The sequence below is a fragment of the Oncorhynchus kisutch genome, linkage group LG27, assembly GCF_002021735.2.
Source record: "Oncorhynchus kisutch isolate 150728-3 linkage group LG27, Okis_V2, whole genome shotgun sequence".
Taxonomy (NCBI): domain Eukaryota; kingdom Metazoa; phylum Chordata; class Actinopteri; order Salmoniformes; family Salmonidae; genus Oncorhynchus; species Oncorhynchus kisutch.
Genome location: NC_034200.2, coordinates 32239238 through 32256395, shown reverse-complemented (window position 1 = coordinate 32256395; position 17158 = coordinate 32239238). Strand labels below are relative to the sequence as shown.

The window sequence follows — 17158 nt, the reverse complement described above, 5'->3', positions numbered from 1 at the left end:
AGCTATTTCCTGCGTGGGACGTAACACGTCCTCCAAATCAAAGCTGGTGATCTAACGTTAGGTCGTGTGTCTTCTGCCGGTGTTGTCCTTGCCAATTTTAGGACTAAAATCATGGTTTTCGAAAACAAAATGATAATTAATGGGGAGCCTGATGATGAGGTATTGCACAATATCAAAATCTTCCTATTGCAATGTAGTTTTCTCTGCGAATCCTACCAATATATCAAGTTATGCAACCCGAATGCTATCAGTTAGCTAGCTAACGGTAGCTGCACACAGTAACTTGCTAAATGCATTGCTAGCCAGGCGTGCGTCCTTGGCAGCTAGTTCTGGACACCCCTCGTTTAATTAACATGGAAGATTGAGATTGGTGTAACGTCGTTACTACTTGTTATTTACACCTGGATTTTATATTTAGAAACAAATTAGTTTTAGTTAATTTCAACCTAGGTTTGAAAACTAGTTTTAGATCATTTGAATAAATCAAGTTGATGAGATATATATATGGAAAGCTATTCAACCCATAACCTAATATTGTTCTTTGCTTTTACAATAGATCAACTCAAATTCACTTCCTATAGATCTCATTCAGAAAGTTAGTCCTGTCAGATGGAACCTTATTGTGTAGAACAGAAATGGCTTTTGTAGAATGAATAATTGTTAAATGTTTATATGCAAGGTGTATGTTGCACCCCACTAATGTTGTCACTGACCAGGAGGAAGAGGCACCAGCAGAGGAAGAAGGAGAGGAGGAAGAAGAGGAAGAAGACATGGTGGTAAGACAGTTGAATTTACATTTACCACACTGTCCTTTGATGACTAATATTTGAATATGAACACACAAATTAATGTTCCCTGACTTTTTTTCTATACTTTGAGTTTTTTTGATGAGTCATCTGCAGCTGTGTTGGTCTCTCCCAGGATCCCTTAGAAACAATACGGGCAAAGTGTGAGGCGTCAGAGCACTGCACCCACACAAGGGAGAGGCTGGAGGCCTGCACGGCCCGAGTGGGCTCAAGATCACACACACAGGAAGAATGCACAGAGGAACTCTTCGACTTCCTACATGCACGGGACCACTGTGTAAGTGTTTTTTTAGGAACCCTGTGAGCACACACACTACTGCATGCAGGAAAAATGTCAAGCTTACATGTGATCAATGTATTTTTTCTGGTAATAATCTGTAAATTACAATACATTATCATATTGAACTAGTTATTTCTCCTTTTTCTCACAGGTAGCGCACAAGCTCTTCCACAACGTCAAATGAACTTCTCCATTCTCTGTCAATCCCAGTAGTTTATTGCAGCTGTGGAATCTGTTATAAATACTACAGATGTGCAGTGTCAGGGAAGGCTTGAGACCAGAGCCTGTGTTCTACCCATGAATGTTAATAAATTAGATCTTGTTAGTTTTTTTTCTGTACAAAATAGATCTGTATACACCAGCAACCTGAGCCATTACACATATGTACATTTTAGACTGTATATGGCCAACCTGCTGCTTGTATTGGTGATAGATGCAAACTTCTCAGATCATTGTGGCTAGTAAATGAAGACTGGCCAGGTGACTAACCACTCAGGAGTTTTACTGCATTAAAATTTCAAGCACTGCAGACCCTGTGTCCCCTCTACTTCTTCAAACCGTACGTTTATACATGAATGTGTTGGTCCAGAGAAGATTAGTGTGGTGTCCCTACGTCACCATCTCTGGCCCAGAGTGACGACTAGTGTCAGAATTAGTTGGGAAAACTCTACAAGCAATAACTTCCTTTGAAGACTGAAGTTTTCACATTCGAGTCTGTTGGTTTCAAACACCTCTGGTTCTAGTAAGCTCGGGCTTGCAGAGGTTGAATGACACTGGAAACCTGGCTCATGATTCAGTCAGTGCTTGGTTTGACTACACTTACTTTTTTCACCTTTATTTAACCAGGTAAGCTAGTTGAGAACAAGTTCTCATTTACAACTGTGACCTGGCCAAGATAAAGCAAAGCAGTTCGACGCATACAACAAGAGTTACACATGGAATGAAAAAGTCTATATACAGTGTGTGCAAATGAGGGGAGGTAAGGCAATAAATGGGCCATGCTGGCAAAGTAATTACAATATAGCAATTAAACACTGGAATGGTAGATGTGCAGAAGATGAATGTGCAAGTAGAGATACTGAGGTGCAAAGGAACAAGATCAATCCAGTAAGGGGATGAGGTAGTTGGATGGGCTATTTGCAGATGGGCTGTGTACAGGTGCAGTGATCTGTGAGCTGCTCTGACAGCTGGTGCTTAAAAGCTAGTGAGGGAGATGGGAATCTCCGGCTTCAGTGATTTTTGCAGTTCGTTCCAGTCATTGGCAGCAGAGAACTAGGAGGAATTGACTTTGGGGATGACCAGTGAGATATACCTGCTGGAGCATGTGCTGCTATGGTGACCAGTGAGCTGAGAAAAGGCGGGGCTTTACCTAGCAGAGACTTGTAGATGACCTGGAGCCAGTGGGTTTTGCGACAAGTATGAAGCGAGGGCCAGCCAACGAGAGCGTACAGGTCGCAGTGGTGGGTAGTATATGGGGCTTTGGTGACAAAACAGATAGACTGCATCCAATTTGTTGAGTAGAGTGTTGGAGGATATTTTGTAAATGACATCGAAGTCGAGGATCGGTAGTTTTGGGTATGTTCGGCAGCATGAGTGAAGGATGCTTTGTTGCGAAAATAGGAAGCTAGATTTAATTTTTACATTGGAGATGCTTAATGGGAGTCTGGAAGGAGAGTTTACAGCCTAACCAGACACCTCGGTATTTGTCCACATATTCTAAGTCAGAACAGTCCAGAGAGTAGTGATGCTGGACAGGCGGGCAGTGATCGGTTGAAGAGCATGTATTTAGTTTTACTAGCATTTAAGAGCAGTTGGAGGCCCTGGAAGGAGAGTTGTATGGCATTGAAGCTTGTCTGGAAGTTAGTTAACACAGTGTCCAAAGGGCCAGAAGTATACAGAATGGTGTCGTCTACGTAGAGGTGGATCAGAGACTCACCAGCAGCAAGAGCGACATCATTGATGTATACAGAGAAGAGAGTCGGCCCGAGAATTGAACCCTGTGGCACCCCATAGACTGCCAGAGGTCCGGACAACAGGCCCTCCGATTTGACACACTGAACTCTATCAGAGAAGTAGTTGGTGAACCAGGCGAGGCAATCATTTGAGAAACCAAGGCTGTTGAGTCTGCCGATAAGAATGTGGTGATTGACAGAGTTGAAAGCCATGGCCAGGTCAATGAATACAGCTGCACAGTAATGTCTCTTATTGATGGCGGTTATGACCTCAATCAATTCACATATGGTGTCCAGGGCATAGCTGGGGGCAGGGTGGTCTATAGCAAGTGGCAACGGTGAGAGACTTGTTTCTGGACAGGTGATTTTTAAAAGTAGAAGCTCGAATTGTTTGGGTACAGACCTGACCTATTAAACCACATTGAAGCAATCAAGGAGCCCCGAGTCATCTTGGAAATCAAACAAGACGTTTCTTGGTACTAGGAGTATGTAAGCCCGAGAATGTGATGCTCTAAATACCTCAATCGAATGTCTTTGGTTTATGACCTTACAATATAGGCCAAGCCTTGAAATGAACTGGTCATAGTTACTGTACAAAGTCTACTGAGGAAAATAAATATGCAATGATTTCATATGAAGGAAATCTGTCAATTTAAGTAAATTAGACCCTAATTTATGGATTTCACAACTGGACAGGGGCACAGCCATGGGTGGGCATAGGTCCACCCACTAAGGAGTAAAGCCCAATCACTGAGAATGAGTTTTCCCCTCAAAAAATGACTTTATTACAGACAGAAATAGTCCAGTTTCATCAGCTGTCCAGTTGGACAGATTGCCAAATCCTCTCAAATTACAGGTGGTTGAGTGTAGAGAAATTAACATTAAATTCTGGCAACAATTCTGGTGGACATTCCTGTAGTCAGCATGCCAATTGCACACTTCCTCAAACTGAGACATCTGTGGCATTGTGTTGTGACAAAACTGCACATTTAGAGTGGCCTTAATGTTCCCACGACAAGGTGCACCTGTGTAATGATCATGCAGTTTAAAATGCCACACCGGCCAGGTGGTTGGATTACCTTGGCAAAGAAGAAATGCATACTAAAACAGGTATGTAAACAAATTTGTGCACCAAATCTGAGAGAAGCTTTGTGCATATGGAACATTTCTGGGATCTTTTATTTTAGCTTGTGAAAACACTTTACATGATGCTTTTAAACTTTTCAGTTTAGTTCTACTAAAACTTTATTTGCTTAAAAAAAGTCATAAACATTCCCACATGGTCAAGAGCATGACAATAAATAACAGGTATATAAAGATAAAACTAAAGTTGTTGGTAGTACAAAAGTCCATGGTGTACACCCTTTAAAAAAACACAGCCTGAGACAATCACTTGAAAGATGGAAATAAAAACACAAATCAAATGATAAATTAAAATCGTTTGCCCGGTTTGAGTTGTTGAGCGGTTCCTTCTCACCAACGATTCGCCTTGTTACTTTTGCCCACAAACTCATTCATTGAAGCCTGCAGAGATACAGAGTGTTATACAAGCCCTTTGCTTTGGACACAGTCACACAGCTGTGGATGGCCACACCCAACAAAGATCATTAGCAGACCTAACCCACCCTCAGAGGTCAGATCTCTGGAAAGCATTGCACCTCTTGACACAGGGTGGCAGTACACAGCAGGATACCATTAAAGCACAACTAAAACTGCTAAGGTCACCAGTCCCCCCCCCAAAAAAAAACTGAGAAAAGGCAATTCTCATTGCTTCAAAGAATTAGTATTTTCTACACAATGCCTTCCGAAAATATTCACACCCTTCAACTTTTTCCACAATGTCACAGACAGAATTTAAAATGGATTAAATACATGGTCACTGGCCTACACACACAAAATGTCAAAGTGGAATTGTGTTGACATTTCTACAAATTAATTAAGAAAAGCAGAAATGTCGTGAGTCAATAAGTATTCGACCCTTTTGTTATGGCAAGACTAAATAATGTGAGTAAAAATGTGCTTAACAAGTCACATGGACTCACTGTGTGCAAGTGTTTAAAATGATACTTGAATGACTCCTTCAGCTCTGTATCCCACACAGATAACTAAGTTTCCTCAGTCGAGCAAATCATTTCAAACATACTCTGCCAAAGACCAGGGAGGTTTTCCCAAGGCCTTGCAAAGGACACCCATTGAATTATCCATAAGATGAATATCTAAAAGTTGAAAATGTGTGGGCGGCGGCGGAGAGAAAATAAATGGTGCAGTTTGAGGCCATGTGGCGGAGAGTGATGCAGGCGCTGGAGATGTTAGCAGGCGGGTCTGGGCAGGTGTGATGTAGTTGATATGTCTTTGATGTTGTAGCTTGTATGTATGCATGTATGTAGTCACACACATCCTTTGAGCATGCTGAAGATATTACACTTGATGGTGTATAGACATACCCAGTCACTACAAAGATAGTCTTCCTTACTAACGTAGTTGCTGGAGAGGAAGGAAACCACTCAGGGATTTCACCTTGAGGCCAATGGTGACTTTAAAAACAGAGTTTAAATGGTTGTGACAGGAGAAAACTGAGGCTGGAACAACATTGTAGTTACGCCACTATACTAACCTAATTGCCAGAGTGAAATTATAGTAAGCCTGCACAGCATAAAAATATTTATTGCAACAAGACATTAAAGTAATACTGCAAAAAAATGTGGCAAAGCAATTAACTTTGTCCGGAATGCAACACATTTGATTACCACTCCATATCGTCAAGCATAGTGGTAGTTGTATAATGTTACGGACTGGGGAGTTTCAAGATAAAGAAAAAAAGCACAGGCAAAATCTTGGTTTAGTCTGCTTTCCACTAGTGACTAGACACAGAATAATTCACCTTTTAGCAGGACAATCACCTAAACACACAAGGCCAAATCTACACTGGAGTTGCTTACCAAGAACAGTGAATGTTCATGAGTGGCTGAGTTAGTCTTGACTTAAATCTGTGTGAATATCTATGGCAAGACCTGAAAATGGTTTTCCAGCAATAATTAACAACCAATATGACAGAACTTGAAACAAAAATTTTAACAAGGCAAATATTGTACAATCCAGGTGTGCAAAGCTCTTAGACTTACCCAGAAAGACTCACAGCTGTAATCACTGCCAAATGTGCTTCTACAAAGTATTGACTCAGACATTTTTAGATAAAACACCCCTAAAACGTGTTTTCACTGTTATTATTGGGTATTGTGTGTAGATGGTTTAGAAATCTATTGAATCCATTTTGAATTCAGGCTGTACCTACAAAATGTGGAACAAGTCACTGTAGGTCTATAAACCCGTTGACCTATTCTGGGACCTTGTTAGATAACCCCTGTGAGGACCCAGACTGGGTCAAAGAACATTAGGCCTTACGGTCAATACAAATGAAGCATACAGCCAGAAACTTACCTGCAACAGTAGCCTCTCTTTCCTCAGCTTGCTGTAGAAGTGCAGCACGTCGGGGTCGGCACGGACCACGTGGGGGTCAAAGTCCATGACCCTTAGCCCCTCCAGGCTCTTGGCCCGAGACAGCGCCACATAGGCCTGGCCCCTCTCAAAAACACGCGCCAGGGAGATCTCCACACAGTCCAGCGTCATGCCCTGACATACAGTAGGTAAGAGACATGCCCCAAATACAGTAGGTGAGAGACATGCCCCAAATACAGACACATGGACATAGACAGGATGCGGTAGACAATCATACAGACAGGAAGACCTGATACACGTGATGAAATCAGTCAGCCTGATATGTAGTGAAAACTAGCTTTGCTTGGATAGCTGCAGAAAAACAATGATTCATAGGGAATGAATCATATGAACACAATCTAGACATATTGCTTAGAGCTGCACATCTTTGATGCCAATATAAGCTGCAATTGTCACAAGGTTATGATCCTGTGACACTCTGTTCACGCCATAGGATTCTACCGCTGCCTCTCCACCGAGGTGAGGGGAAACCAAACATTGATGACACCGACAGTGACCAATGAACTCAATTACCCAGAGGGCACTGCTTATCCATCTTGCCAATCACAGACATTTCGGAGTAATGAGATCCAGTTCTTGGGTTAGCGGGGGGGGGACTGAGTAATTACACCCAGGGTCCAACTCAGCTGATCTGTGACCAGCACTGTCTGGCAGTTTAGTGGCAAGAAATAGTAGGGAGTGAGAATTGCTAATGGTCATCCATCGGAGGCTGGATTCCATTTCATCCAGGCGCATGCCACCTTTCCTCTCCCCTTAAAGTCTCTGCCTTGTAGAACTTTAATTGGCTAGATAAAAACATTATGGTGATAAGCATGGCTAGTTGGAGTTGACCAGATATCACATTTATCTGCGCAGTAACAGTTTGGTAGGGGTGCGTCGTCGCAGCCAAAGGGAGAGGATTGTGTTTTGGGAATGTGATCAAACATAGGACGCAGGTCCATCACATTTGTCGTCGGAGAGAGAGGGCGTTATCAATGATCCAAGATTATTGGACAGGAGAAAGCAGCAGTTGCACTGCATAACTTCAACCAAATAAATTGTATCAGGTCACCTCCAAGAAGAGATGAAGGATGCATTTTCTTTGTATTTGAATGGCTCATATGTGGAATCCCTACTTCGTTCTAGAGCGTTTAGCAAAGCACACCGTAGGGTCTTACATGGTCATTGCCACGCCTTACCTGGCTCTTGTGGATAGAGATGGCCCAGGCCAGTTTGAGTGGCAGCTGCTGGCGGCTCAGATAAAGCCCGCCTCCGGCCTTGAACATCCAACGCTCTGGCTTCAACGCCTCAGTGGTGCCGCACATGAAACGCACACGTGGGAGCCCTGAGGAGTCAGAAAGGACTGATGGACTGCTACTATACAGAGTTAGGGAACACCGTCAATGAGTCGATCATAAATGCACAGCTAAAACAGATAACCGCAATGAAATTTGAGGGTTATTAGGCATTAAAGTATACTTCTGGGTCACTTTATTTGGATAGTCTGGATTTTCCATCTGTAGATGCTGTACAGATAGTATGACCATCTGTTGATAAGGTTAGGGTTATATATAATAAGGGTCACATTTAGGATAAGGGTTATACAGCTAGTGTTAGTAGATAGTTGAAATGTTACCGAGTACATTAACCAAGACCTGAACCACATACTTTTAAAACCTCAATCCTACTGTTTATTGATGTGTAAGTGTACGGTATATTGAATCTACCTAGTTTCCCCGGCTGAAAGTCCACCACGACACCTCGAGCCCCGTTGACCAGGCCACGCTGGACATCCAGGTTCTTTGTTAGCATGACCTGGGGATAGGAATCAAATCAGTTTAGTCAGTGAGCGGTCATATCACAGTGGAAAATAAGGATTAAAAAAAAAAACACTATGCATCTGATCGTCAATGATTCAAGTTAGTTCAACAGGTTAAAGATGCATGTGTCTATTCAGCTGTGACCACTGAGGGAGTAGTCTCCATACACTGACCTGAGCGCCCACTTTAAGCTGCAGCAGCCTGCTGACGGGACTCTGGCTGTCTATGGTCTTCACCAGTGCAGGGTCGCTGTCCACAGCCTCAAACACCCGCACTGACCCTGGAAGCAAGAAGACCCCTTTAAAATGTTGCACACAGTTCAAGTCTAAAAGTTATCAAGTTTGCTTAAATTTGTCCCAGAAGGCATTGGGCTTTGCATCAGGGGGAGCATATGGAGACAAACTAAATCCACATACATCCAATGGGCTACTACAGTCATGGGCTGACAGGATCATTTCAATTGAGACCTAGACAACAAGGTGAGGGGAGTTTTACGAATTAGTCAAACAGGTACACAGGTGGAGTGAACAACTGCAGACAAAGCGGCACTCCGTGGAATGAGTTTGACACGTGCTCTACACAGAGTTCCATCCTGTCTGACTGTGCAACAGCACATAAAGCAGTAGTAAAATTACCCAACAACATTCTCAAATTATCACCTCAACATCAAGAATATGCTGACAAATACATCAGCAGCAACGTCATTACCACCATCATCCCCATGTTATGACAACCAAGGACAATGAAACCAGTTGGGCAGAGTAGCCAACCTCTTCCCTGTATTGAAAAGGGCAATGACCGTAGCAATAAAGGAGTGCTTGTACCAGTTAGTCTTGACAGTGGGGACTCTAAACCAGGCGCAAGAGGGAAGGCCTTGCAACTCAGTGTAGGTGGTGGGCACAGTCAGACAGGATGGGAAGAGTGTAGGTGGTGGGCACAGTCAGACAGGATGGGAAGAGTGTAGATGGTGGGCACAGTCAGACAGGATGGGAAGAGTGTAGATGGTGGGCACAGTCAGACAGGATGGGAAGAGTGTAGATGGTGGGCACAGTCAGACAGGATGGGAAGAGTGTAGATGTGGGCACAGTCAGACAGGATGGGAAGAGTGTAGATGGTGGGCACAGTCAGACAGGATGGGAAGAGTGTAGATGTGGGCACAGTCAGACAGGATGGGAAGAGTGTAGGTGGTGGGCACAGTCAGACAGGATGGGAAGAGTGTAGGTGGTGGGCACAGTCAGACAGGATGGGAAGAGTGTAGAGGGTGGGCACAGTCCTGCCTTCCTCACCACTTGTCTGTTGTACAGGTCAGACTACTCTGCGGGACTCCTGTGAGCTTTCACCATTCTAGCTAGTGGATTTTTAGCTTTGATACTAAGGTTGCCATACCAACAGATCAAAGAAAATGTTAAGCCTGCACGATTTCTAAGAGAGTCAAGGTCCTGTCAACCTGGATCTTTCCTAGTTTCCTGTGACAAAAAAAGCTGTTGCTTGTCATTCTTACACAACATGCCAGTGTTACTGAGCTGAATTTAGCCAATTACAATCATTTTGGCACCATGATTGACTATTGTCTACCCCTTGGTGACTGGTCTGTAGTTATTAAAAACCTTTGAGTGGTTGTCCTTGGCAACATGGATCCCAGTAGACTGTTAATACGCAATTTAAACAAATAAAAGGTCTAATTGCTCAGCAGGAGAGGGGAAACCAGGTGACGAGGGCTGTGGGCTGTGTGCCACAGGCTCCTGACAGCTTACACCTGTACCAGTTGACTGTCAGAATTAAAACCCATCCAATGCCAAAATATTAAAAAAAATCCTTCCTTTTGTCCTGCAACCCCACAACCGTTTTCATACCATCCCGAGCCTAAATTATTAGAACCACGTTCTTCAAAGGTTGTCCATGCACATCCGTTTAGCTCGCCTGATATCACATCACTTTTTGCAGCCTATTTAACTCAGTATTGGTTACCCTCTTCCTGTTTAATAGCTCACTGAGACATGCTAACAGAGGGCTTACTATTGGAGTCCACCTTCACAACATGACACGCAGGAGATCCCAGATCTGTAACCTAAAGTCCGTAAGCAGCAAACAGCTACAATATAGTATTTTACTTTGAGTCAAACAGAGGACATGTGGTCTCCTAACAAAAGCAGCACATGGATGTTGATTTTGTTTTGAGCAATTGGGGTAGAAATTGTTTTCACACCAAATATTTTTGCAAGTGACAACCCTACTTTCGATTTTCATCTCAGTAAGACTCCATGACCGTTGAAACCAGCACGACACAGAGAGCACTCATGGTAGCTGCAGGCAAACACTCACCACAGGTTGCCCAGTAACAAGGGCAGCACATGGCTGGGTTCACATAAATCAAAAACAAGACCGTCTTTTCATTGGTTCTAGCTTACTTAATCAAGTGGTGTGTCTACGCTTGAGATGTGCCAAATGTACAATTTAACTTATCTATAAACTGCCTTTTATTTTTACCTTTATGATGATCGGGACCTGTTAATGGAAGTTGTGATAACAATAATTTAAATCACTGCAGTAATTTTTTTTACGACCCCAAATTCTTGAAATGGCCTGCTAATTGTGTTAGCACCCAAAAACACCCTTGGAAGCGAGACCCTCAAGGTCCTGTGCGGTCATGAGGCAGCCATTTTTAGGGCCCTAAGCAAAATTGTTGCCCCCCCCCCCCCCCCCTCACCTAGCGAGCAAAACATTTGTGGTCTCCACTGCTCTTGACAGCAAAGATGAATCAAAATAATTCCCTGCAATTTTAAACATTTTGCCATGACTTACACCATGTTAATATATCTGAGTGAGTGACTAAAAATCAGTGGCTTATTTAGAAAATGCTTTTGGTCTGGGACCTCCTAGTGTTCATGGGGCCCCAAGCAGTCGCTTCAGTCACTTAGAGGCTTGGACCGGCCCTGTCAGGAGCTGACTCAAGCCTGAGATATACAATAATGGCCAATTGTCACTTGCCTCAAGGCAACAGTTTGTTTCACAACAACGGAAGAACTGTAAGCGATAAGTCATTAAAATGATCAAAAATAAAGAAAAAACACCAAACCTGGCAGCTGCTGGAGCTTGTTGTCGTTAGTGAGCTCTACATCGTCCTTGTGAGTGCAAAGCCTGGTTGCCAGGATACCATCCCGCTCGATCTTGTGATAGGCACTCTTTATCAACTTGGCAGTGACTTCCTCTGTGACTCTGGGATTTAATGATGGACATTGAAAATACAATGATTTAGAATATTGCATGATTAGGATTCCATTTTACTAAATTGCTCAAACTCTATATGGTATACTGTAGAACTGGCATTTTGTCATGAGACCATGGATATCAGTTGGTTGGTGGCACACTGGGTGCATCTCAACGGTCTATAAAGTGGCTCTCTCCTCTCGTTCCAAGTCATTTTGTGAAAGCATGAATTTTACCAATCTTGCATTTCATGTGACAAGGAGAGGAAGCTGCATCAGACTATTGAGATACACCCATTGAAAAAGCCCAGAACAGACATCCAAAATGGCTGCCGATTGTCCACTGCTCAGCGTACTGTACCTGCCCACCCTCACTGCCTGCAGGAGGGAGATGAAAGACTGGTCAGTCTGTCTGCGCACCTCAGTCAGCTCCATGTTCAGATGGATGCACTTCCGCCAGCTTCTAGACTAGAGGTCAACATTTTCAATGTATGGTGCGCTCTTCATCATATCAGGTGTCATCTTAGACACGAACTTGAAATACTGTACAAGTTAAACATAACTCAAAGGTTTACACCAGATCTGTCAGTGATACTAGTAATGCATGAATTATTCACATGTTGTACGCAAGCTTCTGTGTTAGAATCCCAACATGGCTAGAGACTGACATGCTGTCATGAGAAAAGCTCAAGGTGGGAGTCAGTAGAGCATTATCATGACATGTCACCATTATCACCAGGCTTTCTGACCTGGAAGCAGAATGCGGCCTTGTCCTTTTCCTTGGAGACCGGGGGCAGCTGGAGGAAGTCCCCACACACTATCAGATGGATTCCTCCAAACGGCTCTGTGGACCTCCTCAGACACCTGGAGCAACGACATGTCAATGGAAGAAATCATAGAATTACACACAATGAACTCAAATAGAAACACGTTGGTTGATACGTGTACATAATTCTTACAATTGTGTATTGAAACAATGGAACTGGCAACTTAATTATATAATACAACACTACATTCTATAGGGTGCGAGTGGGTGGTGATTCTAGTACCTGGCTATGGCCTCCAGCTTGTCGAAAAACTGGGCCTCAACCATGGAGATCTCGTCGATGATGAGGTGGCGACAGCTAGTCCAGTGCTGCAGGACCCCGGGTCTCTGGGCCAGCTCTATACACTGCTCCAGAGGGGCTGAGCCTGACCCGATACCTGAGACAGAGACAAGAATGGGGTAAGATGAGGTTAAAGAGAATTTGGAAAAGGTGGGAATGAGACAAGGAAATAGAGAAGGTGAAAGATGGCGAGATGAGGGTGTTCAGCCAACCCTCCACTAAAGGCTCCCAGTACAGTTCTGGTAACCGGCAGTAAACCATTTTGTGAAGCTAACTACGGGGACTATCACAATGTGTCAATTGAAACAACTGTTAGAGTTGAAACTGCCATTTCTAGAAAGACAGCTCACTCTTATTCGGTGGTGACTAACCAGCAAAGTTGTGTAGCGTGGTCCCCCCGATGTGACACGCTGCCACGCCCGTGCTGGCCGTGGCGTAGGTGCTCTTGGGCGGCAGAGAGCCCACAATCCTCTTCAACAGGAAGGACTTCCCTGTGCCTGAACAAAAAGACAGAACAGTCTTGAATAGCCCAAAACACTATGTGGGGGTCCTGAATGTATGAGTCATTGTATGAATCAAACTCATACAATGAAAGTAATGACTTCAGCTTGGAATGGAATACCTGCACTGCCAGTGAAGAAAACATTCTTCCCACTCAACACAGCACTGAGGACAGTGGCTTGTTCTTTGTTCAACTTCCGTGCCGCCGGTAGAGACAGGGTGGGCTTTTTGCTTGGGTGGAGTGCCTTCAACTGAAGACGGAGCATAATAACAACTTCAAGGACTAGCCTAACAACTAACAAAATGTTGGACATCAAACCAATCTTATGTCTAACGAAACCAAATCAGTGATAAACAGACTAGGCTGAACGGCATGCAATGCATTCCCACCACCAGGGTTGTTAAGTGCAAACCAGGTTGAATATCAGCTTGGGGAGCAATGACAAAGTCACTGAGGATATGAACTCAACTCACTGGGCTAGAGTCACAGTCCGTCCTTTGTCTCTTAACCTGCTGTCCCTGTGGTCCTCCAGTCATCTTATTACCAGTCCTCACTACCAGACCTTTAGAGAGCACTGGTGCATTCACTTTGCTCCTCAGCTCATTGGCCTTCTGTACATCCTTCTGCTGTAATGGGCTGATGGTCTCGAAGCTGCGGGGCAGACAGGCTTTCAGCTTCTCTCGGTCTGTCATAGGTTTGCTAGTCTGCCAGGCCTGGTGTTTGATACTCAAGGTCTTCAGGAAAATGTTTAGTAGGTGGGGCGGGCAGTCAGAGATGAGCACTTGGACGTTTTCGGGGAGCAGTTTAACGGTGCACTTGCCATCCTTAGCAAACCGGGTGAAAAGCTGGAACTCTTTGAGCGTGTAACTTTCGGGCACTTTGCCGTTGTGCACGCGCAGGATTATCTCCTGGAACTCGTTGCGACCGAGAAATACAGCTGCCTTCCGGATGACTTGGCGTTTGGTGGCCTGGCCAGAGGAGTTCAGGCGCTCCACCACGACACTGCACTGGAGCTGGGCACCGTCGTCCCCTTGCATCATTGTAACAATGTGCGGGCTATAATGTTAGAAGAGGTAAAAGTCACATTAAAACAAACAATGAACACTGATCAAACGAATCGCACATTTCACACCAGCTAGATAACGTAATCAACTGGACCCTAAATGCCACGGCTGTTTTGTAAATGATTTAATCAACACGTCTGCAAGTAAATCAATATTTGGCTACCTAATAGCCATCTGGGTTTCAATTGAAAGCAAATAGTGGATCCCTTGGCTAGAGATGCATGCAACAAAACATTAAAATATACTTTAAACGTACAATGCATGAAAACCAGATTAACAAACACACAGGGTCGCTCCAGAATTCGATGTAGTAACTTGATTTACCTCTTCGAAGAAAAATGTAGCTAGAGCAAAGACTGATTCCTTGCGTTGTAGTTAGCGTGCTTTCTGAAGTAAAATGCAGTTTTCAAAACTGTCGGTGTTTGTAATATAAACCAATGGCAGCGCAACATATTTTGACCAGTAACAGCAGGGTCCTTTAAAGGATTTAACCAATGAAAGACTCGTAATGCCATTTGACGTAAATGACCCCGCCCATACATTTGCCATACTGACCAATTGCTGCGATTGTGGAAACATACTTCATGTATTTCAGTATTTGCGAAGCGTTCATTTTGGAGATACCTCGGCCCACCGATTACAACCGGGTAGATAGTGGGCCATTCGTTTGGTTTTAAAAATTCCAATCATGATTTTAAAAAACAAACATGTATGGCTATGTTTCTGGACAATGCTTTGTTTAAATGTGAGCCGGTACAGATTATCTTCTCGATTTGAATTTGACGTTCCCCCTTCACCCCCTTCAATCAACGCACCTAATCCGTTTGCTCAGCATATTTCTAATCTGCATATCTCTATCTCTTTACAGTCGTGTTCTATAACATAAATCTGTTTTGCCTTGTTCTAGAGAAAATGTGTTTATAAACATTTTAAAAAAACAATAGGCCTATGCTATGTCTCCAAGAGAGATGACAATCCCTCTGCAAAACGGCAGTAGAGCTAAACACCGGAGAGTGTGTAGGCTTTTGTTCCAGCCCAACCACAATTGGTAGGCGCTTTAAATGAAGACCAATAGAAATGCAGAAAAAAATGTTGTTTGCAAAACATATTTTATTTTATGATCAAAAGACTTTGCACAATTTTGGCTATTAAATGATCAATCAGTGTGCCTATTGCATTTTATTGTAAAGTATCCTCCTTGTTTGCATGTCATTCTTCTGAAGTGCCCCTTAGTTTTTTTCTCTCCAATTTTTCTTGAATAATGTCGCAGTACTGATAAAAGTTGAGTTCTGTATGACAGAGAGGGCCGTCTGAATTATATTTAAATGACCGGATCTCAATTGAGAGTTTAAATTGTATTTTTTTTACCTTAATGACCTTGATAAGAAGGAACCCATGGGCTTCTCTATGGTGATCAGTATGCCTATGCTGGAAAAGAAGGGCGGGGGTGTATGTTTCATGATTAATGACTCCTGGTGTGATAACATACACAAACTCAAGTCCTTTTGTTCATCCGACCTAGAATACCTCACAATCAAATGCCGACCGTATTATCTCCCAAGATAATTCTCTTTGAATATAGTCACAGCCGTGTATATCCCCCCTCAAGCCGATACCACAACAGCCCTCAAGGAACGTCACTGGACTTTATGCAAATTGGAATCCATATATCCTGAGGCTCCACTGCTACAGGTGGGAGGAAGAAGACTGGAGGAACCGGCTGCTTCCATGGACTCTGGAGAGCACTGAGAGAGGGGCAGAGGAAAGGAGAAGTAGCCTGTAAGCATTACTAGTCACTGTTGTACTGTTATTCTGTATTTCAGTTCTCTAATATTGTTGCAACACATACTGTCAACACAGAATATTAAAAAGATGATGTTGTGAACTGTTTCATCCTTTTTTGTCTTTATTTTTCAGGCTCACTGTGTTGCTCAGGCAGATGAGAAACTCCTGCACTCAAAAGAGGAATGAATTATATTGATTTAGGAACAGAAAAATGAAAATGTGGACTTTTGTAATTTATTTGGAAATGTAATTTTGTTTTCCTTGAAACTGTCTAATAACCTCTGATTTCTCTGTTCCTCATCATCATCCACTAATGTTGCATAGGTTTCTAGGCCCTCTGCATGTCTGATACAATACCCTGTACGTCCACTGTTCTGTATGTCCCCCCTACAACACCGTAGTAGCAAACTGCAGGAAATAGAACGTCAATGTGAATAGGCTATTATTCAATAGCCGAACGTACACCGGAACGTCTTTTCCTTTTTAACATTCTCATCCACCATAACATCCAATAATCCGGTAGGCTACGCTATTTTCACACTTTGATGGTGCACAAAATACTGTCAGGAAATTACCAAATAAGTTATAAGCACAACTTCCCTGAATACTTTGTTGCTCAGCATCCAAGTTTGATACGTCCACCTGTCCTCCCACAATTATATTTATGACCACTCAGCTCATATGGCAGCAGGCCATTCATCAGTTCTGCATACCTGTGCTTTCCGTAAACCACAATGCCTGTGCGTAGGCTGGCGAGAATTTCCAGGCACGGGTGATTATCAGTGTTTGGGCATTGGACAGGGGCCATGAATTGTGATAGCCTAGGTATTGACGGATGATGATTCTGGGAAATCAACCTCTCTTCCCCCTCCTCCCACACCTATTTCCCACCCATTCTGCACCCCAGCTGTTTACTGTACAGCTCATTATGAATGTCTTTAGGGAACCTGAGGGGAAATGGAGTGAAAGTGATGGATAGAGCAAAACAGGAAGCGATGAGGAGGGAGGAAGAAGAGAGAAAGAAGAAATTGGGAGAGTGGAAGACAAAATCCAGTTAGGAGAGAGAAGAGATAAGGGTACCGGTATTGATTTCACTTTTGCCATTTGGAACCGGTTAGGTTCTATAAAATGACTGTAGTGAA

The 17158-nt window shown here is 43.4% G+C and overlaps 2 protein-coding genes across 3 annotated transcripts; one reads left to right on the top strand and one right to left on the bottom strand.

Annotated features, from left to right (window-relative positions):
* Positions 1–1615, top strand: LOC109872021 (cytochrome b-c1 complex subunit 6, mitochondrial). Its single transcript, XM_020463097.2, has 4 exons — positions 1–159; positions 717–776; positions 922–1083; positions 1238–1615. Exons 1-4 carry the CDS (start codon positions 112–114, stop codon positions 1268–1270), a joined length of 303 nt encoding a protein of 100 aa, XP_020318686.1. The 5' UTR covers positions 1–111; the 3' UTR covers positions 1271–1615.
* Positions 1616–4194: 2579 nt separating this feature from the next.
* Positions 4195–14693, bottom strand: pif1 (PIF1 5'-to-3' DNA helicase homolog (S. cerevisiae)). 2 transcript variants are annotated; one of them, XM_020463473.2, is made up of 13 exons: positions 14556–14693; positions 13641–14223; positions 13288–13417; positions 13037–13162; positions 12609–12762; positions 12309–12423; positions 11921–12027; positions 11430–11569; positions 8527–8633; positions 8261–8348; positions 7733–7878; positions 6477–6668; positions 4195–4562 (listed from the first exon to the last, which is right to left on the bottom strand). In XM_020463473.2, exons 2-13 carry the CDS (start codon positions 14205–14207, stop codon positions 4512–4514), a joined length of 1923 nt encoding a protein of 640 aa, XP_020319062.1. In that variant the 5' UTR covers positions 14208–14223; positions 14556–14693; the 3' UTR covers positions 4195–4511. The 2 variants fall into 2 exon arrangements, with proteins under 2 accessions (XP_020319062.1, XP_031663067.1); XM_031807207.1 differs by having other exon boundaries at positions 14488–14672.
* Between the last annotated feature and the right edge of the window lie 2465 nt (positions 14694–17158).